Below are 22,801 nucleotides of genomic sequence, written 5' to 3' on the forward strand. Positions count from 1 at the left end.
GTCAAACATTAGTAGTATTCTTACCTCTAGTATAGACTGGAGGTAAGAAATCATCTTTTCCTTAGGGTTTGCACCTGGAACAGTCATACTGTTAATCAGTTTACAGCTATGTTAAATAGTTTACCAGTACCTGTGTGAAATAGACACAAATAAGATATATTTTTTCTGTAATTTTAAGTCTTGCACCCATTAGCCAATTAAAATTGTTAAAGATTACATACACATGGGCCATGTATATGTTTACTACAGATTATTTTTTTGGAAATTCTGCCTGTGTATTATCTATACTGCAATTACATCTGTTGTGTACACCACAAAGACAATCAATAAATAAATGTTTCAGTCAAAACCTCACCTAAATTTACATAGCATAGAGAACTTGGCTTAGACTGAAGAATTTAACAGAAGAATTTAAAAGCTGGAGTTTGCCATATTTTGTTAAGTTCTGCATAGTGTTTGTTCTTCAGAAATTCCTATATCAAGTCACATAGGAGTAAACTTCCTTTCCAAAAGTCTCAGTTTTGTTCAGTTCCTTAACTCTGCAGCTTTACCTTTAAAATACTGGAATCAAATCTTGGGCTTTCAACAGTAGTCCAGTACCATACTCATGTTCAGTATAAGATTAAGGAGAACTGGTTTTCTTTGCATCTCCTTAAGCTTTTTGTATACTTCCATGCAAGCTCTGCACAAGCCAGCTAATCAAAGCTATTCCTTCATGCTCCTAACCAATTTCAGCAGGGATTAAACATCTAGACAAGGATCTGTGACGCCATCTTCACTTCTGAATCTCAGTCTCCAGTCTACAAAATAGAGACAATGCTCACAAACGTAAGGATATTTGCAATACCTCACTCATGGCTGTATCTGAAGGATGAAGAGCTGAAGAAGGCAGTTGGGCTTGCTTTTTGTTTGGTTGGGGTTTTTTGTTTAACAAAGCAGCTCATCTGATGCACACAAGTCCCACCTGAAGAATTTGCATAAGGTTCTGTCTCTGGGAAAGAGACTTTTTTCCTGAAGAAAATTGTGCACCGGTTCTGAATTCCCAGGGCACTTTTCCTTTCCTAGCTTGAGGAGATTTCTCTCTGTGTTCTCCCAATGCTCTGAACATCTTGGAAACCTGCCCTGAGGCAAGCAATGAATGGGGGGTTGGGAGATAGGACTGGAGCTGTAGTGCCTGGCTCTTCTTGCCTTTGTTTGTAAAGCATTTTAAAGGGAATTTTGACTGGACTATACTGGCTGCAGGGCCCATTTCTCATAGCTAGAAGCCCATGAAAATAGCCTATATAGAGCCATCCTACAACACACTCCAAGTGCAGGTAAGGAACTCTAACACCTGGTAGTAATTAAGACCAGACCTTGGCAGCTAATGGTGGCTCATTTATAGCAGATCGAACACAGGGCATCTTTTCTGACAAGACTACAGGATGTGTGATGATGGATTATTAATGTAGTTGACTGGCAGCTGCACTCAAATTCATTGCTGTGGCACCTGCTCAGCAAAATTTGCTGGAAAATCCAGTGGAGATTAGGTTTTGATGAAAAATTTCAAGGCGCTTTTCCCTAATGTGAGCAAGCACAGAGCTCCTGGGTTTATTGAACATTGCAGATCAGCAAGATAGCGATGCTTTTGCCTAAGTGGATGGAAAGTGCTGGGAAATGTGGGCTGCTCCAGCCGGTCTGTGCTGCTCTCCAGCTCCGAGTTCTCCCCAGTCCTGTCGAACAACATCCACAGGCTGTCATTAGCGGGCCCAGCTGCAAATGCCAGGGCCGTGCTCGGGAGGCAATTACCCACGCCTCTGTGGAACTGCGGCACTCGCCCGGAGTGCATTACAGGGAAATACTTATAGCAAAACAGGATGTTGCGAGGGGTACGGAGCTTTTCCTGACCAAGGAGAAAGTGCGTCATGTAACTCGATGATGTTGCTTAACATACGAAATCGCCCTGGTTGTGCGATTAGATAATACGTAGCATGGCTGACTCGAATTTCTGGTCCTACTTTCTCTTTTCCCCGGACATCAAGCACATGGCTGGAAGCTACAGGGGACGGTCAGGAACCCGGTAGCCTGGGAGCAGCGGGAGTGACTGCTTATGCAGCCCGAGCTATAAGAAATTCAAGGGTAAAGAAATGACAGTTCCTCTGGCTTAACATCAGCGAGCAAAAACTTCCCTCAGGTAGTTAAACGAAGGTTTTGAGATTCACCTAACAAGATCTGTTGTGACTACTGGCGTGGTTACATTCAGTCCCCAGTTAACCCACCCACAGCCCGTCCGACAGCACGAGCTTCTGAAGGTAAAGCGAGTGCTGCTCCCGGCTGACCCACGCCGGGGAAGCTGCGCTGGCCCCGGCGCTGCCGCTGCCCGGCCATAGCCCGTCCCGTCCGGTCCCAGCCCGGATCATCCCAGCCCGTCCGGTCCGGCCCGGCCCGCGCAGCCCCGCGCCCGCAGCTCTCGCGGGAGCCGGCCCGAGGCGCGGGGCGCTGCCCGCCCGCCGGCGGCTGCGGGGCCGGCCCGCCCGCAGGGGAAGCGGCGGCTGCCAGGGCGGGCGGAGTCGGAAGCACGACAGCACGGGGCGCTGGGGCGGCGCTGCTGGCGGGGGCGGGAGCGGGAGCAGCTCGGCACTCGCCGCCGTGCTGGGGTCGCGGCGCAGGGACGGAGCCGGGCAGCGCCGGCCCCGCAGCAGCAGCAGGAGCAGCAGCGGCAGGAGGAGGAGGAGCCGCCGGAGCCGCCTCCCGCCGCCGAGCGCGGGGAGCCGCCGGAGCCACTGCCCCGGGCGGCTTGCGAGCGCCGGGTTGCGGCGCCGCCGCTGCCTGCCGCCGCTCCGCGGGTGAATGAACCTGTCCCGGCCGAGCACGACGGCGGCTTCGCCTCGGGGTCCCGCACCAGCCTCCCTCCGCGCAAGATGGACGGTTTCGCAGGGAGTTTGGGTGAGTGGCGGCGGGACGGGACGGGACGAGGCGCGGGCAGCCCGAGCGCGGCGGGGCCCGGGGCGCGCACCTGCGGCCGGCGGGGATGCCGGAGCCGCGGGCTGGGGCTGCCCGGGGCCGGCCGGGCCGGTGCGTGCGAACACCGCCCGCGGCGGGAGGGGAGAGGATGCCAGCGCGAAATCTGGTCAGCTTCAAACCATCTGTTGCGAGAGGTCCGGCTGCACTTGCCTTCTTTGTTCTTCCCTCGCCGTGGGTCTGCGCTTCCCCAGAACTAGTTGCTTGCCTTTGGGCTGATGGTTTGGCTTATGTGGTTTGGGGTTTTAAAAAATGTTGTTTTGAGTTCTGGCTCTCCCTTTTGCTGCGGGGTGGGAGGGACGCCGTCGGTCCGGGCGCGGCGGGCCCGGTGTCGCGCCGGGAGCCGCGGGCAGCTCTGCCCTGTCCCGGCTCGGAGCGGCTCCGAGGGAGCGCAGATCCCCTGGAAACTTGGGGGCGCTGGCGGCATCCGCGGGAATGTTAGCGGGGCAGCTCCCGGTGTGCGAGCATCGTCCGTGCGCCCGAGGAAGCCGAGCTCCTGCCTGCCGCGGCGGCAGGTTCCTCTGCCGGAGCCGTGGCGTGAGCGAAAACATTTACTGCTTGCTCGTGTAAATGCTGCCAGAAAACTGATAGGCTGCGCTGCCTTCAGTATTATGAAGGCTGCGGCAAATTCCCACCAGCTTATTGAGGCAAAAATCAGCCTAGTTTTTTAGTTTTTCGGGAGACAGATTGCGTGTGCTACCAGGTGTTGCTGATTACACGTGTGAACTGAATATACATTCAAATGTTAGAGTTGTAAACCATGTAAGTTTCCATTTCTGCAAATTATAAGACCATCGGCTTTGCAGTGCTGCCTACCTGCTGCTCTCATCGTATTCACTGCCGCTGCATCTATTGCAGGCGTTTCGTAATCAAACTCACTCCATCTCTTGTAGAATAATAAATCTGTGCCTCTTAAAAATAAGATTAATTTATTTTTACGTCACTCCCGTAAAATCTGTGGTAACAGTGAATAGTTCTCAATTTTCTGGAAAAATTGACTCATTTAAATACTTCTGAGTGTGATCCTAACCTTTCAGGTTTTTGAAATGTCAACTCCAGCATTTTGGGCATCTCTCCAACCCAAACTGGTGCACCATAATTAACAGTATGCTTTGGTAGTTTGGCTCTTGGCCAGGTACACTGTCCTTGCTCAAGTGACTGCCATGGCCATTTCAGATCTGGGGATCAGGAAGCGACACATGGAGGAATTGTACGGGTTCTGTTCCCAGTTTTCCGAGGGAAGATTGTGCCTGTGGGTGACATATGCAAATGTACCATGGTTAATATTTATGAACCTCTTAACCCAGCAGAACTGATCACCATATCAAAGCGCACCGATATTGCTTTTAACTCGTGCGCTATTGGTCCCGAGAGAGGTCGATATTTAGAAATAACTGGCTTTTGTTGGAAGTAGGAAAAACTCAATTACTGTGAAATAATAAAGCGTTGCTTTCTTGCTCAGGGAGGCTCTCAGTGGGCAGTGCCGTGGGACTGTCGAGTGGCCCAGCACCTTGTGCTGGAGCCGTGATGCGCTCATTGGGGCATCCCATGTGCCTTATTAAGGAGGGGCTCCATCTGGACCTTTAATTTGTCTCACTGTTTGTTCAGGAAGGCGCTGTGATTTTATGTGAATTTGATGAGGATTTAGCTCAGCTCAGCCTTTTAAAATGGGTATTATGATATTCACTGCTAGTTGGCCTTTGATTTTGCTTTTGTGGCAAGCACTGATGCACAGAGGTTTTTTGGACTTGGGCTAAGGGGAGGGTATTCCCAGAATCTTTTGCTTTGAAGTATGAAACTTTTCGTGACTTTTTTGTTTCCAGGTTTGAATCATGCTGCTTAGTTCTCTTCTGTATTTATAATCACTTGTTGGCTCTTCTAGCTGCTAATGAGCACATAGAGTTCACAAAGATGTGTGAATTGTTCTGAGACCCTTTTTTTTAAACGTCTCTAATTAAAATCTAATGGTTTAAATTTAATTAGCTGTCCGCTAAATGTCTTTTAGGAAGGCCATAAATTAATGTAATTTAGAACGAAATGTAAAAATTAATTAAAATTATTGTTGGCAAAACTATGTATGTGCATGCTCAACCAGTCAAGCGAGCTTATTAGAGAGCGAGTTGTCCTTTTAATGCCTCTTGTCATTATCTGGAAGGCAAAATGTTATTACAGATTGTGCCCTCTAGCAGAGGCAGAAATACCTTCTTGCATGTCTCCTGCAGTTGAAAATACTTTACGCAGCTGTTTTCTTTTGGCTTCCACATTGAAATTTTTATGAGAATAAACAGATGAAAGAAACCATTTCATATGTAATTTAGAAAATTGTTCGGCTTATTGGCTTAGTAAGTGCTTATGCAGCACTCTACTTACGAGTATACAATTACTGTATACAGTAAAAAAAATAAATCTATATGCTATGAGTTAACTTGCACAGTTGAAATAAGTATTGATTATTTTGATAAAGCACTGAGTTATTTCCCGTTTGCTGTGACTTCAGTACATTTAGAATATCACAGTGATTATTGAATCCCATGCATTATCTCAAGTAGGACAGTTGTATCTCAAATTTGGCATTACCAGTGTGATGGTTGTCAGAGGTCTCAGTGGATTCTGGCCATCTGCTTTTCAGATGCATCCCTCCAAGTCAGAGAATGTGCTCCTGAATGGGAACAAGGAGTCTGTGAGCCTGGGCTCTGCCTGGTGCCCTGGCTGAGACGGGAGCACAGCATGGGCGTCTGGCTCTGGTGCTGCGAGTTCCCCTGCCTCTCAGGGTCCTCATCGAAACAGATCTGCATCAGGGCACACACTGCTCATTCTGCCAGAGGAGTCAAGCAGAGAGTTCTAGCACAAGGAAAAAAAAGGCAAATAGAAAAGCCCATATGGGAAATAGTGCAGCTAAGTCTGTCAATGAGTGTTGTTCTGCTTCATCCCTGGCTCCTGTTCGATCTGCCCTGCTGCCCTGAGTCTCTTCCACTCTCTTGCTGGTGCCTGCGAGCCCCTGGGCGAGCTGGTTCAGACCTGCCCATCAGAGGGCTGCAGAAGACTGACAGTTTTGCCAAGAGTAATTTTGATTTTTAGGTATCATTGGGGATTGTATTACTTTACTGCCTTGCTGCTTGCCCCTGCTGTTTCGGTGTGTTTCTGCCTGAATTGGTATGTTGGGGAGTGGGAGAAGATGTGGGAGGGGAGCAGAGGGAGCCTTCAGCTGGGGGCAGGTGGGACCAGGTGGTGCTGTCAGCTCCGAGAGTGACTTTGCTGGGTCACTCTGAGGTGCCCAAGGTGTGGGATCTGCTCGATTTAGGCTTGGGAAGAGCCAGCCGTGACAGGCTGCCTGGGGCTGCTGAGCACGGAGTGCTCTTTGCTGGACAGTTTTCCATTGCTTTTAGCAGCTGCATTGTTCTCCCTTCTGAGAACGCTTCTGCTCATGGAACTCTGTGACAATAACTCGTGGTAAACAAAGATATGGAAACATTAACCAGATTATAGTAAATAAATCACGACACCCTTTTCCAAGTTTGTCACCAGTGTGTGATGACAATGTGGAAGAGAGCATTTCAAAGGGACTCTCTCCATTATTGACGTCTGGCAGAATAGTAACTCATAAAAAAATGGAGAAGTTTCAAGTTCTGATTTCAAGCCATGGCTTTTGTGCAGCTGTGCAGGATGCCCTGAAGGTTAGAAGGAGTCTTTCTGAAGGATTCTCTATGGTTGAAAATATTTTCACAGAGAAATTACAATCACTCTTATCTTGAAGTCTCAGGCAAGCGGAATAATTTAGGAATTTTTAAAAGATCCTTTGAGCCTGTGCATTTTGTTTTCAGAGAACTAGAAAGTAAAGGAGAGCTGAAATTATGAAGCAGAGACCAGTGCTTTGCTCTGCTGTTGTTGTTACTGGAGGAAGAACTGGAGGCATAATAAAAGAGAACAAAATGTAGATATTGCACAAAATGATAAAAAAAGAATCTGTTACTGTGTATGTAGTGCTACTAACTGCAGTTAATATGCTAACCACTTACTGGGGGGTGACATGGAGATAAGTTCATATCATTTTGCCCCATTTCTTTTCCTGGCTATGGTGCAGAAGCTGTCTGTGTCAGGCAGGTTCTGAGGCAGTGTTAGGAGTGTGTTCTGCTCCCCAGCCGTGCAGGAACCAGCAGTGCCTGTTGAACCTGTGGCTTTGCTGAAACCCAGTAAGGCTTCTCCAAAGCCCCCAGTCTGTGGGGGCAGAGCTGCTGCAGGGCTCAGGCAGAGAGGATCTTGTGGTCGCTGGTGCCGTGAGCCTGGAAAGCGTGTGTGCATGATGATTCATCCCTGGCTGGGCTCACTACCGAGAAAAATGAGTGTGTGGGGTATTTGTCATTTATTTGGGCTAGAATATTAAGTTTTATCGTTGCCCGTCTAGACTGCAGAAGTGGCCGTGGTGCTGCAATGCGATTGCTCATAGCAACAGCGAGCTCAGCCCAATTCACAGGGCTCTGCTCGTGGGATTGCTCTGTGCTATTGTCACTGTGCTGCTCTTCAGAAAAATAAAAACTTTGGCAGGACATCATTCTCCCCTGCCTGAGAGGGATGGCCTTGGCTGGTGCCAGGGGGGATTAAACTGCAGCAGCAAGGAGGGAACAGGCTGTTTGCTTTAGAAACTTGGTGGCTGCAGCTCACCTTTTGCTAGAGTTGCTTAGTTCATGTGCAGTGAGGAGGAACTCTTTGCTCTCTAGCCAGCTGAAACTCAAAGGATTGTGTGTTTAAAAAACAATTCTTTTCTGCACAGAGTAATTGGCAATATGTGCTCTCGTTGTGAGAAGTATCTCAAACACAGGAGCCTGTTAGAACAACTTCTCTTAGAATTTCTTTCTCTTTTAGAAGGGCTTTTAATGCTTGGGATGCTTAGAATAATTTCTGTCCTCACAGTGTGTTTTTCATATTCTGTAACTGAATACTTTTGATATGGCAGTAGAGTTATATGACAGGGTTGTCTCTTGCCTAAAGAACCTACTCTGAGGATTTTTTATGCTTTATATCATGAAGTACGTAAGAGGGGAAAATTGGGCAAGAACAGTGTTCTTAGAAGTTCTTTGAAGCAGCATTTTGTTTTGTAAACATTATTATTATTATGGTGGATTATGTTGTTAGTAAGTACAGGGTGATCTGCGTGTCACTCCTTGCTCTTCTGAGCTGCTTCCCTTCTTGGTGTGGTTTGTATCAATTACTGAGGTTTATTTTTCCTGTCTCTCTTTAGGTCCTTGCTAAACCTAATCCTTAATGAATGCGATCATAAGGCCAAGAATGTTGTTCCTGTTTTACCCACACATAATGTAATGGGAAGGCTGGTAGAGGATAATTAATTTTATAGCACGTGGCATGTATGATGACAGTGCAAGTCTCATTGCTCTTGCTGGTGTTGAGCATTTCTAGTAGGGACATTCTTCTGTTTAGGAAGTGAAAATCACCTGATAAAGAACTTTTTTCTTTATAATAAGCTTCATTAAGTTCCTTTTTAAGAAACCTTTCTGCAGTAACTTAGGAGCTCAGGTGGAACCACTGCTCACCTCGCTTTTCCTCTTTGTAAACAAGTGAGCACCAGGAGTTTAAAAGAGGAATTGCTTGCCTCTTTTTCTTCATCTGCTTGTTTAAATTGATGCAGAATTCTAGTTTCCTGGGCTTTTCTTTAATTGAATGCTGAAGGATGGATAACTGGACACCACATAGTGATGTGCAATTTTTTTTCTGAAAGGCTGAGTGCTCTTTAGGAAGTACACATATGGGCATTCAGCTTTCAAAAGCTTGTGTCCATGGAGCAGTTTGGAGTCTGAACAGATCATTCAATCAGTGCAAGTGGATGGGTGGTGCTGATGAAAGGGTGGGATGTGGAGAGCAACACCATCACCATTAAAAACCTGAGTTTATTGCTTAATCTTGGAACATGCAGAAAGTTTTTTCTCATTTTGCCTTTTTCTTTTCTTCCTCCTTCCTGCTTCCTTTGTTATTTTTGTGTGGCTTTTTTTACTCCATGGTGCAAGTATTCATGTTACAAACCATCAGTGAGTGCTACAATATTAAGCTTTCTGCCCTGAGTCTCCTTACTGGGTTGAATGAGCTAGGGTTTTTTAATCAGTTTTTTTTATTGTTTTACCTCTCTGTGGTTTGCCTCTTTTGCTTATCCTTGATAGTTTCAGTCCAAGTTGTTTACTAAATATAGCTGTGTCTTCTTGTTCTTTAACTGCTGGTTTCTTGATCCCTTTCCTGACTTTATTGGCTGCACTGCCCTGCTTTGCATGACGGTGCTGTCCACAGGGAAGGACAACCACCTTTCACCAAGTGTTTGCAGAATCCACCTTCTTTCTTTGGTTGGTGGTGTTCCCTGCCTTCCTGCCCCATCTAGTGATGTGGAATGCATGCTCCTGTAGCTTCTTTAGCAGGATATTTTTGAGTGCAAATCCATCTTATTCTAGAAGCAGGCTTACTTTTTGTATTTAATATCTCTTCTTTCTGGAGCTGCTTGTGCTTGTGAGTGACTCTTGTGCATAATAGAAATGCAATGTGAGGGGCAAGAGCAGGAACAACAGCTGTGCACTGCAAATGGATGTGATATATTTTGTACAATTACATGGGATTTTCTGTTAATTAAATTGGAGAAAAATATTCACTGTTGTCTGTCACCTGGTTCTCTTGTTTTGCTGAAGCTCCACTCATAGCTCTAAAGGCAGTGTTCCAGCCTGGAGCTGGTTCCCATTTCTCTGGCCAGTTTTGAGCTTAAAAAGTGTGGCAGGGGGAGGCTGAAACCAGACTGGCTTATGTTTGATTGTATTTTGGATTTGTGTAAACAGTCTTAAGGCATCAAGCTAAATTGGCAAGCTTCCATAATCCTCTGGGAAAACTGGGAGTTTGGAACCCAGTGGATAAATGAAAAAAATGATCCTAAGCCCCAGATTTGGCTCCCTAAAGGGATGCTGTAAATTAGTTAGATCTAAAAATGTGGTTTAGTTAAAGTAAATGAAAAAGTGTTTTCATGAGAACCTTGTAATTTTAAAGACAAAAGAGTTGGGTTTCTTTATTCTGAGTTGAGACACAAAAGCGAGAAAATGGCTGTTGACAAGAAATTTATATTTGCTGTCCAAACAAAGAGGTAATGATTTCACCACTTTTTATGGTTTTTAATGAGATCATGACGTAAGGGTACTAGAAATTGTTTTAAAATGCTTAAATTACTCATTGGCTGAGGTAAGCAAGCCTGCACATTCATAACTAATTAAACAATGCCAAATATACATAAGATGAATGGTAGGACTATTAGTTTCCTTACAGTTTACTATATGTTAATTTTCTTCTCTATTGAGAACAGAAGAAAAATGTTGCTTTCTCATCAATGTTCTGATAAGCTTTGTGCACATCTCTGTAAGAAAGAACAGTAGTAGAATGGGCTTGAGTTTGTTTCCATCCCCCTTTTTTTCAGTCACAAGCAGACCATGCCATTTCCTGCTCTGTGTGCATTATATGGATATTTCCTTCATTAGAACCCAAGATTGGCATTGCCACTGGTACCGTTTGGGAGTTGTTTGGATACAATTTGATTGAATGGAATTTCAGAAGAGCGTTTCTAAAAATGTGCTTTTCAGTATTTCCAAAGAGAGGTGTGGAAAGGAGGGACCTCCAGAGGTCAGAACCATAAATTAAACTCTTTCAGCTGCAATACTCATGTCTGTGTAGTATCACTTAGCTTCTTTAAACAAGAGCTCTAACAAGGAGGTAATTACAACTTTGTTTAACTATGAAATTCTGCATTGAGCTGCTATCCCCTCCTCTCCCAGAGTGTGTTGTGCAAATGCCATCAGAGAGACCTGACAGACAGTCAGTGGTTTGTGTGGCTGTGGTGCTTGCCTTCTGAATTCTAAACATGTCCATTAAAACCATGAGGCAAGAAGGACAATAACAGGCAGTACAAACTCTGGTTTTGTTTTTTATTTTATAATTTGAATTTTTTTTTTAATATTCTTTCACAGGTTAAGCAGGAAGCAGCACTGAATCCATCTGCATGTCTATTTTCTAAGCATTTAATGATGGCATTTTTCCATGAAAATTATATGACAGATTGAAGAAAGATGACATGTTGGCAGCCCTGTTCTCCAAATCTGGACTTTTTTCTGTATTTTCTATAATCTGTGACTGTAGTATTTTCTGAGAGATGCTTGGAGGGATTAAGTGTCGGTTCTAAACAAAGAGTTGGGTGATTTGAGATATTTTCAAAGGAGCTATAAAAATAGAAATTGCCTCTCTTCCTCTTAAGCATAGAGAAAAGTGGGTCTTAGGTATGGTTGTAGAAAACAGTTCAGATTCTTGTAAAACAGTTTTTTTTCTCCTCCTGAACACTTTATTTGGCTTATTAGTGGTTCATTAGAAATAGTATTCCAGCATGGTACTACTCCTGTGCTGTTTGCTAGAGCAACTAATTGGAATTGTTGATACAAACTCTAAACAGGAAGAAACAAATGCTGGCCCCCAAGTGCTGTAGAGCTTTTGGTGGTGCATTTCCAAAGTCTATCCGGCATATTAGGCAGTAATGGTGTTACAAACTGATACACATTTTTAGGATTCAATTGGACAATTGTTGCAGTGTGGAGATAATTTCTGTGTGAGGTTAACATCGCGCCTCAGGCTTTTGCCTGCCAGCTGGTTTAGGTGCAAAGAAAACAGATAGAAGCTGGCAATCTTCAGATTTGTAAACTCTGAAGATTAAAGCCAACCCAGCCAAGAACTGAAAAACAATCCCACTTTATTCATGATGTGGACAGATATGGACTCAAAGTTATTGTTTAATCACAGAATGGTTTGGCTTGGAAGGGGCCCTAAAGATCATCTAATTCCAGGTGTCCCTGCTGTGGGCAGGGACACCTTCCATTCAACCAGGTTACTCCAAGCCTCATCTAAAGACAAATTTAATTCTGAAGTAGACTTCCATTTTTCATTTTCAGATGCCAAACCATTGGGTGTTAATGGTTGTTAGTTAAACTCTGGAGGGATTCAAGCTGTGGGCATCAGGTTGGTGGATATTGCCAATCTTTGATCTTAGTGTACTGCAGAATGGTTTATTATGGGTTAAATATCGTGGTGTGCATTAGGAAATATTTGTTTGGAGGAATCTTATATTGCTTTTTCTTTGGGGTATTTTGTCAGTGAGCTGGTGTGGTGTTGTGTGGGACTCTAATTTGGCGCCCTACTTACTGAACTGGAGATAGGAGACCAGTTTTTCTTTATATCAAGTCATATGAGTTTTGAACAGCTATTTGATCATTGATTTTGTGTGTGTGTGTGCCAGGCTTGTGGCTCTGCTACAGGAATGTTTGGATGTGTGTATGGTATTCTGCTTGTATGAGTTTGGGAGGGCATTTTATTTAGTTAGTAGTCAAATGTGGAAGTCATCCTCCACCTTAGAATCAAAGAGTGTAAGCTGTTTACTACTGGATTAAGGTATTTGAAGCATTGTTAGAATGGAGATTTTATCTCTGCCTATCAATTCAGTTATTGCCTAGCTAAATAATACAGGTTTTTGTGTAGAGATTCTTGCTAACATGCTTTTAATTATCTGCATTTACTTAACTATTATTTGCAGTAGAAATTTCAATTTCCTGCTCCTATAGCTACAGCAGGTTTACCTGCAGAAGGGCTCTAATTTGGCTGCTGGTTTTTGTGAATGAAAGGCAATGTTACTGTGTGTTTCCTGTAGATCACAAAGGGGGTGGTTTTTTCCAAAGCTGTAGATGAAGTGACAGGGAATTGCAGGAAAGTGAAAGAGAATTGACAAGAAAGCTTGCGTAGGGTGTTTGCAGCCTAAATTGTATTTGTCAATTCATGCAGATTTGTGTTTGATAAGATCACTTATGTCTCCCTTTCAGCCTTTAATTGAAGCTAATTTAAACAGATAAAAGTTTAATAGTCCTTATTTTAGTTTCCAGAACTAATTGGGGAATTTCCAGACTGTGGTGTCTGCATATGTATATACATAGTAACACACTCACTGACATCCCCCTACCCTCTCCCCCAGTTTTATTTACAGGATTCCGAGTCTGGCCACCCTTCTAGTAAAGGAGCTTTTCCCAGTATCAAATCCAAACCTGTCCTGATGCAGTTTTGTGTGTCTTACCACTTGTTTCTTGGGAGACTGACCCCCACCTTATATATAACTTACCTCTTATGTAATGTAGCCCTATTTGGACTTACTTTTTATATGTGTGATTAATGCACCTTTTGGTTTCCTGTCAGTATTACTGGATCTTGATTATCTTAAGCATTGCAGAATGTATTTTGGTTTTGAAAAACTTTAGGCTAACTTTGAAGTAGCTGTATTTTTTTTTCGCTCTTTGCCATGTTGCTTTTTATGGAGTCTTTTACATGCAGCATATGGGTTAAAACTCAAAATACCTTCAAAGTTAAACTCATTAGCTGGGGAATTTACTAGAAAAAAGTGATTTGCCTCAGATGAATGCAGCTAAGAAGCTGCATTTTGGCAAACAGCTCTTCTGTACTATCATACACTCTTTGGGTATGTATTTTTAGAAGAAAAATGGGTAGGCTTGATGTCATCTAAGACTTCCCTGTTGGCTCTGAACCCCAGTTTTCTTCATCAGCTTAACTACTCTGGGATGTTACCAACGCTTGTGTTGCAGTACTGGCTTAACAGCCTTGGGTACTGGTTCCTGCCTTTGATCTGCATCATTCTTTGTTGAGAAATAGTGGTGCAGAAACAGCCATTTCATAGTGATTTCCATCAGCCTCATCAGCTTTCATGTGTGTGCTAACACCCCCCTTCTCTGTCACGGGCAGTTCCTGTTGTGTCCTACATTCTCCTCCAGGCTCCTTGGTGGCCTTGAGCCAGCCCTGTGCTGCCCATGGGCACTGTCACACTGGGGAGCAGAGCCAGATCCCACTGGATTTGGGGCAGGACCCTTGAGATGGAAACCATCTCTGCTTCTCTCTGCTGGTTCCCCTGTGGATGTGGTCCTGAGGGATGTGTGGGGAGCCTGGGCGGTGTGACAGCACAGACTTCCATGGGGTTCAACAAAAATAGGGGAGATGCTAATAATTACATCTCACATATGGTCTTGACTTTGTGAACAAGCAGTTTGGTAGCAGGGAGGGAAAGGAAGATGTTTGCCCCTGGAATGAAGGCCTCTAGTGGGAGACTGCAGGAGCCACCCCAGTGAATTTTCTTCATGGAGGGTTTCATGGGGATGTTGACAAGCTGCAGCTGCTGGAGGGATGCTCTGCAGAGCAACTCGTGTTTCTGCCTGTTGTGTTAGACTGCTGTGACATGTACTCCTCACTGTGGGCACCCAGATTGTCCAACACTCTGTAACTTAGTAGAACCACCCATCCCCTCTCCAGTACCTTTGTGGATGCCTTGTTGTGATTGTTTGGGGATTTTTTAATCTTTTATTCCATGTGGAATATTGTTTTGTTCTTTACTGAATGCCATTTAACTTCAGGTTTTTGCTGGAAAGCTCTTGAGGTTGTGTATGGCATGCTTGCCATGGGCTACTTTTATGTCACATCACCCTTTTTCTAACCTGTGCTCTCCTCAGATGCTGACTTCTAGTGGTTTCAGCATTAGAGAAGCAATTTTCTGTCTCTTGGAAACAGATGTTAGAAAAGCTTTTAGTCACTTAGCTCTTGTGCTATGTGAACCATTTGTATTCTCGAAATGCAAAACTCAATCCCCTTGATGCTCTGATAACATGATGTCTTTCTGGGCCACTTCCAGGCATCCTGGAGCAGAAGGGTGCTGCTGGTTGTTGCACTGTACTGGCTGTTCAGTCCAAAAAGATTCTGCTCCTTGGTTCTCTTCTAACAAGAACCATCCCTGTTATTCAGTAAGATAATGGCTGCCATATGGTTTTCTTAATTACCCTCTTCTCTTCTAATTTTTCATGTGTGCTTATGTTCTAAAAGTTTCAGGGGACCACCTTCCATGCTAGTAGAACACTGAAAGTAGGTAACTTTCTGTGTTTAGAAACTTGTTAGAGCTACACTTTTTCAACATATAGCAGATAACCATAAAGGCATTTATATTAGTTTTTTATACTCTGAGGTACATTCCACTTATTTGTTAATCATTATTGGTTTGATTGTTTTGTTTGACGTAACCCATTTTTCCAAGGCCTTTTATTGCAGCAATTACACATGTACAAGGTGAAACTTAGAAGGAAGTGCCGCATCAGATCACTGGAGATTCTCTGCTGCTTTTACAGCTAATTTTTATCTTTTGTGGTGTTAAAGTTAATGATTTCTTGCTGTGCCCACTGTTTCACATGCATAGTGTATGTTGTATCTGCTTTATTATTGAGAGTGTTTTTTTGAACCCACATGTGTCAATGTAATTCATAGGAAACTTATCTTTTGTAAGATAAGTTTTGTAATTGAACATACAAAGTTGTATTTAGGTGCTTTCTAGTGCTGCCTCTTTTATTGCTCTAGCAAGTGGCTCGTAGCAGTCATAGAGAGTAGTTATAACTACCAAGAGGTACTGCAGCTCTTCTCTTACATATTGTGATCTTTTTTTTTGCCATGTGTGGTTCTGCTCTCATTTTGCATTTCACTTTTCTACTCCCTTTTGAGTAAGCTGCATGTTGAGCAGTTCATCTACTTTCTACCTACCATAAAAACCCTCAGTTTTAGTTTTGAGGCAGTAATTTGTAGTCCTTTAGCAGGTCAGTGTTCTTGTTATTACAAAAACATTTCTGAAGGTGTCAGCAAGAGCAAACCAGATGGAGTCAAGCTCTGGTGGTGTTCTCAGTGCATTCCCTGCTTGGAGGGTGGACAATGCACTGCTGATATGGGAGTGTGCCTTGCTCTGTGTGTGTGAGATCATCACCATGGTGTGATCATCACCTTGCTGTGCTGGGGGGAGAGCTGCACCCATCCCAAGGCTTCTTGGGAAGCAAGACAGAAGTTTTGTTGGTTTTGGTTTTTTTCAGCCTGCTTTTATAACACCCCTTCAGGTGAATAATGAGTACTGGCTGTATTGAGGGCAGTAGGGTGAGGAAAACAAAAGGTAAGCACTTGAAGGCCAAATGATTCCTTGTATAAAATATTTAGGATTGATTAGCTGTATGCCTATCAACATGATAATGAGAGTGTTTCTGCAAGAAAATCAGCTAATTCCTGGTCTGAGCTTCCAGGCTAGATGGTTTATCTCATGGTGATGGCTTTCTCACGTCCAGGGTGACAGCAGGAACTCTGTTCCTGTAGTCATGTGGGAGAAAACCTTGAGTCTTGCAGAGGAGCTTTGGGATGCTGAGTGTTGTAGACTCAGCTTTGCTGTCCCCAAGGAGCCGAGGGCAGGGGCTGCACAGTGCCACTGCCTGTGGCTCTGGTGGTCACCCTTGGTGGCTGTGTGGGAGGTTACTGGCAGGACCCATTTGTCACTGAGTCTCTGGAGGATGTGGGGAAGTGAGCGGGCAGATAGTGGTCTGAAAACTTGGTTTGGAAACGGTGAAGATAACACAGTGTAAAGAAATAAAGAGGGTGCCTGGGGCTGCGTGCTGCCCAGTATGGCCAGCCTGTGGTCTGGTTCCCCTTGCACATACCCGGCTGTGCCCGTTGGGGAGCTCCTGGTGCCAGCATAGTGGGTGGAGGTGGGTCACTGCACAGCCCACAGGTGGAAATGTCTCCTTGAGGTGTGAAGGCTGCAGGACAGATGCTGTGAGCGAGGAAGAGCAGCTTGGTGTGCTGGTAGAGCACTGGGGGAGACAGTCGGATGCTGTTGAACATCCCAGTACTCCCCAAATCCCAGCCACATTCTTCTCCCTCTGCTGCTGTCCCTCCACTTCTCCCTGTCCTTCTTCTGCCTCTCTCAAAAGGGTGTGTGAAAAGACAGAAAGAAAATCCTTTCTCAAAACCTTCTGGGAAAGCCTGATCTTACACATCCGCCTCTGTCATAGTGTCTTCTCAAAAATCAAATATAAACGAACATTGTATTGTTTTCTTGACCAAACCAACCCCAAACTTGATCTAATTATTCCATTTAATTATCATTGTTTGTCTTGCTGTCCTTATAAAGGCAGTTATGCATATCTTCCAGATGAGAAAATGTGTTTTAATTTCATTTTACTGTTGCTGTATGCTAAATGAAAAAATAAGCCAACCTAATTCCCTTAGAATATATATTTTATGGAAAACATATATTCCCTTAGAATGCAGATTTATGGAAATACCTGAAATTAAGGAGTCAATAATTTAAACCTAATACTTCATTTATAAGACTTGATTTTGAGTTTCATATTCTAAAGCTAGTGTGTTGTAGAGCAGGTAATCATAGAAAAGGCAAATAAGTATCAGATTACAAAACTTTTTTACATCAAAAATATGACCATATGTGCCTCTGAATAATTCCAGATGGAAGGCTGCTGGTTTATAATTTGCTTTATATTACATTTCTTCAGAATTTTTTGCTTTTTTTTTTCTTTCATTATTGTTGCAAATCCAGAGATATATTACAAGCAGAAAAAAGTAAAGAGTGCGAAATAATAGTTTATGCCAGCAGACTTTTAGGTTGGACATTATGAAAAATTTCTTCACAGGAGGGGTTGTAAAGCATTGGAATGGGCTGCCCAGGGAAGTGGTGGAGTCACCTTCCCTGGAAGTGTTTAAAGAACAGTATGGCACTGGAGGACTTGGTTTGGTGGTGAGCATGGGTTGATGGTCAGACTTGATGAGCTTAGAGGTCATTTCCAACCCTAAGGATTCTGTTTCACTTGTAAATCCCATTTCCAAAGTCTTGGTTGCATACTTGAACTAGCAGGGGTGTCAGGTTTGGATTGGTCATCCAGACTTTTTCATACATTATTATTTAGTCCTGAGTGATCACATTTTAGAGCACAATTCTTTTTTAATATGTATTTTAAGAAGCCTATTCAGATGCTTATTGAGAGAGTTCCCAAAGTGAATGCAAAATCTTTCAAATGAAAAGGGAAAAACTTGAGAAAGTTACAAACTTCTGTAAACGTGCAAAAAATATTATAACAAAAGTGGTTTTGCAGCCTTGGCTCTGTTTGCTGACAGTAGTGCAGCATGGAATTCCTTTTGAAAGAAACATACTCTTGAAGCTTGTCAGCTTACTCTGCTCCATAAGACCTCTTTTAACAGTGTTGTGTTACAAAAGGAACCTTGGAAATAGGCACAAGCTTGGATCATTTTGTCAAAGGCAGTGGTTGAATATTTTGTCTCAGTAATTGCAGCTGCACTTTCATGGCAAGGTGAGAAAAATGTAATTTTAGGTTTTAGTTAATGAAGCTGTAATTGTTGCTGTGTGGGAGGTCACCTGGGGCTCCCTTGGGGGTGGGTTGTAGTAATCCTCTTACCCTCCTGCCCTGGGCACCTTGGTCAGTCTTGATCCCCACGTGGAATGCTTGAATTGCAATTCTGGTCCTCATTAGTCCTTGCTTGCTTGCTCTTTATGATAGGTACTCTTTATGATAGAGCACCATCAAGTTCATTCAGGATGATCATTTCAATTCTTACTATTTGTGTCTATCCTATAGCATTTTCCTTGCATCTTTTTATTTACTAATTTCTCACACAGTATTTTAACAGTATTTCATAAGTCTCTATTGTAGGAAATAAGAGGGATACCCATGTCAATAGATTCTTTATATTTAATTTCACTCAGAACATCACATGGAGTCCATATGCAATGTATTAATAACACAGATGATGAGCTTGCCATAAAAAGTGCCTGTTCCAAGTTGCTTTTTCATCTATATCCTTCTTGTTTTTATTTGTTTATTTCCCCAAAATCAAATTTCAGGACTTTAAGAAACCCTATGTACTGTATTTGCTTGATGGCAGAGGAAAGTATGGGGTTTAGTTTTGGCCATGGCAATCACAATGAATATCTGGAACATCTGAATAATCAGAACAATCAGAATATTTGGAAAACTTATTTCCATGTCTGGAAACTTTATCCCTCTTTTATTACTTCTTGGGGCTAAATATTGATTAAATTACTGATTATTCAGGAGTCATGTGAAATACAAAATGCTTCAGAGCCTTGTGGTTTTAAGCCTTTAGAAGCTTGCCCCAATGCCTTTGGCTGGGCCATATAATTAAAGAGATGTTCTTCATGTGCATTGCTGGGGTATTAACTGCTTGTGTCTGCAAAATGGGGATTTTCTTTTTGTCATGCAGGCCAAGTGAGTTCTGTGGTATGTGCTTTTTACAATAAGTGCAAATGTGTGTATTTAAAAAAAAAATCAGATCAGTTTCAATGATGTAACAAATATCTGCAGCTTAAGAGAAATCATCTTGATTTCTCAAAAAGCATCATCTTTTTTGCAAAGTGCAGTTTGAGTAAAATAGTTTCTGGAGTACAGAACCTCCTGTGCAGTGCTATTTCTGAAATGCTGCTAGGAAAGAGGCCAGGATTAGAAGGGGAGCAAAATTTAGCAGTATGGAGGACTGGGATTGCTAATGGTAAGCTTTTTCTCATGCTTCTGACTGTACCATTTTTATGGTCTTTTAGAGAGGGATATTGTGGTATTTCTCATAGGCTCTATTATTTCTGTGGTCATCTTTATCTGTGGTTTAGACTTCTTTTGGTTCAAATTCTATACTTGTGAAGGATTTTATCACTTTTCTATGAAACCTTTGCCCTGGTCCCTCAGCATTTTAGATGAAAGCTGTCCTCTGCAGCTAGAAATTCCCATTAACTGGCTTGTTTCTCACACAGAGTAAGTTTAAATGTATGGACAAGCCCTAGTGTATAAAGAGGAGGTTGTTTCCTTGCAGTTGCTTTCAGAAAACAGGGGAGTGAAGGAGCTTTTGCAATATCAGCCTTGTTTGCTCAGTTGCTGTTATACCAACCCCCTCAGAATTGCTGCTTTGTAAATGAGGCCCTACCTACTGTTAATTATTTTTAATTCTAAAATTAATTCAGTTTGGTGAGCATTTAACCTGGAAGACTTGTCTTGACATGTAAGCCCAATTAGCTTGCATGGTGTGGTGTTCTTTGCATGCATTTTTTTATTTTTTAAAGAGTTGATGTAGCAGCAGTAAGGAACAATCTGGCATTTCTTAAAATTTGTGGTGATTCCTCTGCATTAGGGTTTCAGGAAGACACTGTCACCACACCCTCCAGCAGCTCCCTCTTCTCTGGGGACTCTTTTTCCTGGTATTTCCTATGGTGCCTGTGAGATTCATCCTTTTGGAATTTGATGGAATTTGGCAAAACCTGCCCACCTATGCCTTTGTAAGGGATGGAAGGCTGGGATGTGTGTGTGTGATATCTGGGAGTTAATTATGACAGAAACTGTATTTTGGAGTAGAAATGTGTAGCTCAGTCAGTTACATCAGCACCAATATTCTGTGTGGAGCACGAGGGAGATGGTGTGAGGTGGGTGCATAATTGTGGGATCTCAGCACAGCAGGCCTGATGTGCAGAGACACCGAGACAACCCTTGGGGGGCTCGGAGGTCCTGGAACGTGGCCAGAAGTGTCTGGTGGTTGGACTTTGACCCAACACAGGAAACATCACCTGTATGAGGATGGGAGAACCACAGGGGGATAAATGGTGAAGAGATTGATTAGTTATAGTGTGAAACACAGGGTTTAGAATCTCGGTACAGGGGGGTTCTAGGGAGACAAGATGGAGGAATTAGGGCGTGTCCTGTCCTTCTTCTTCTTCTTCTTCTTGTCGTCCATCTTCTGTGGTGGTGGTGGCACTTTGGGATTGGTTTTTACTAAAGGTACATTGTCAATAAGGGTGAAAGGTATTGGGGGGAAAAGGTAAATATCTTACACATAGTTTTGGGTATAAAGATAACTGACCGCCCTGAGGGCACGCAGTGTGCTCACGGCTGACGTGCTGTGTGGACCTCTGTCGGGCTGAGAGAAGATATTGTAGATAAAAAATTAATAAACACTGAAGACCGAAAAAACCTGAAGACTCCTTTTGTCCTTTGGAGCTTGGGCTGCCCCAAGGCCATCCCGAGCCTTTCCAGGCCATCAAAAACAGCCGAGAACGGGACACATAATCAGTTTAAAACATGGCTGAGTTGGTTATTCAGTCTTCCAGCAGGAATTGCCTTTGAGTAGAAATCAGGAATGAGTGGCACAGGCCCACCTGGAAGTGATTTGCTGCAGGTATGAAGATGTAAGATTTGAAAGGAGGAGAGGGATGCTGTAAATGTGAGGCATGCCTGCCTCCCCCAGCCTGTCCTTTCACACAGGCTGATGGTGTTCCCTCAGGTGAAATGTGGGCTGGCACAGGACAGGAGACACCATTAGATCTTGAAAGAAACACTGAAATATTTTAATTAAAAGCAGATGTGTGGGGGAGAGGATGCCTTAGGAGCACAGGTGATTGCACAAATAACCAAAATGTGTTGAAAGAGAAGGTGATGAATTGCACAAAAATCTAGAGGATTGTTGAGTGTTAAAGCTCAGTGATGCAGTTGATTTCTTCATAGAGAAAGAAATTCCCTGACATTACTCAAAAAAGCCATGGTTTTTGGCATGGCCATCTTTATAAATGGATACTTTTTGGTCTGAAAGTCATCTTGTGATCACTTTGCTCTTTCTGTATGGGTATGTTTGAAGTTTTTAGTGTGAGTGAAGAAGAAAATGGTAGGTATGTTCTTGGTTCTGAAAAACATTGATGCTCCCTAATAAAACTACTAACTAAGGGTTGTAATTTTTAAAAAATTACCTGTACAGGTATTCTCTGGTTAAAATGCTTAAATATAAATGTTTCAGATTTATGTTTCTGTGTCTGGATAGATAATGGTTTCTCCATATCTTTTTGGTGGTCTAATCTCCTTTAATTGTCTAAATAAGCAAATCTCAAGTGACATGGAGATGACTGTGGGTTGAGAGTGCAACTGTACAATTGTTTTCTTGTTATTTTAGTAGACATGTCTAAACTTCTTATTTGTATAACCTTCCTAATTAATTTAATGAACTCTACTGATATTAGATGCAACTGCATACTTGGTTCAAATGTCTGAGTGGTTATTCAGTTTTTTTCTATTTTATAAATGAATTACTCAGATATATCTGTTTAAATCCTATATTTCTCATGCTGCACTATCTTGAGACATGGAGTCTCATTTGCTTGGGCTGCATTTTTGTAAGTGACACTTGACAAGCCAGCAGACAGGAATTTAGAAACTGATAAGTGTTGGCATCTTTAGTTACTGATCACATTCTGCCACACATGCCCTCACAATGGGTTTTTAGGTTTTTGGTTCCTCCCCTTGCATCTGTTCCTGCGGGGCTTATTCTTTGCTTGTTGGCTGATTTGCAGACACATGTTAGTTGAGTTATTTTTGTGTTGTATTTCTTTTCAGTGAGGGAGCCTGCAAAAACTGTTGCAGTGAATGTGTATTTGCACATAGCTTAAGCTATGCATGTAGGTTGCTTTGCTTTGCAACAATTTAATGCATGCTCAAAATGTTCATTTGCAATCTGGCAAGAATGGTGAGGAGTTCAGCATTTAGCATCTTTGCCATGTTTTTAGTAGATTCAAGCATGTTTAGGAATTTTTTTTTCTTTTCCTTCTTTTCACATATGTGATTGTAAAAATGGCACTCAGTTCAATAACTGCTTGTACAGCACATGCAGAAACTCTTACAATACAGGCTGTTTTCCAAATGTCAGAGATGCATTCTTGGTAATGGTTGAGTGTCTGCAGGATGTCTCAACCTCTATTTTTTATTATACATTAGTGCATGAATTCTCCAGAATTTTAACTTCTGAAGTTATTTTCACCCAAGTCCATTCACCTCAGTCTTCATGATTTGCTTGTGGGCTTTTT

The 22,801-nt window shown here is 43.0% G+C and overlaps 1 protein-coding gene across 1 annotated transcript in view; it reads left to right on the plus strand.

The window, feature by feature from the left end:
- The first annotated feature begins 2,441 nt into the window (after positions 1-2,441).
- EML4 (EMAP like 4) overlaps positions 2,442-22,801 on the plus strand; it is a 147,656-nt gene continuing 127,296 nt past the window's right edge. The window contains exon 1 of the mRNA XM_014264391.3: positions 2,442-2,925. Coding sequence (XP_014119866.1) covers positions 2,901-2,925 — 25 coding nt within the window. The 5' untranslated portion in view covers positions 2,442-2,900. The remainder of the gene's footprint in view (positions 2,926-22,801) is intronic.

The sequence above is a fragment of the Zonotrichia albicollis genome, chromosome 3, assembly GCF_047830755.1.
Source record: "Zonotrichia albicollis isolate bZonAlb1 chromosome 3, bZonAlb1.hap1, whole genome shotgun sequence".
Taxonomy (NCBI): domain Eukaryota; kingdom Metazoa; phylum Chordata; class Aves; order Passeriformes; family Passerellidae; genus Zonotrichia; species Zonotrichia albicollis.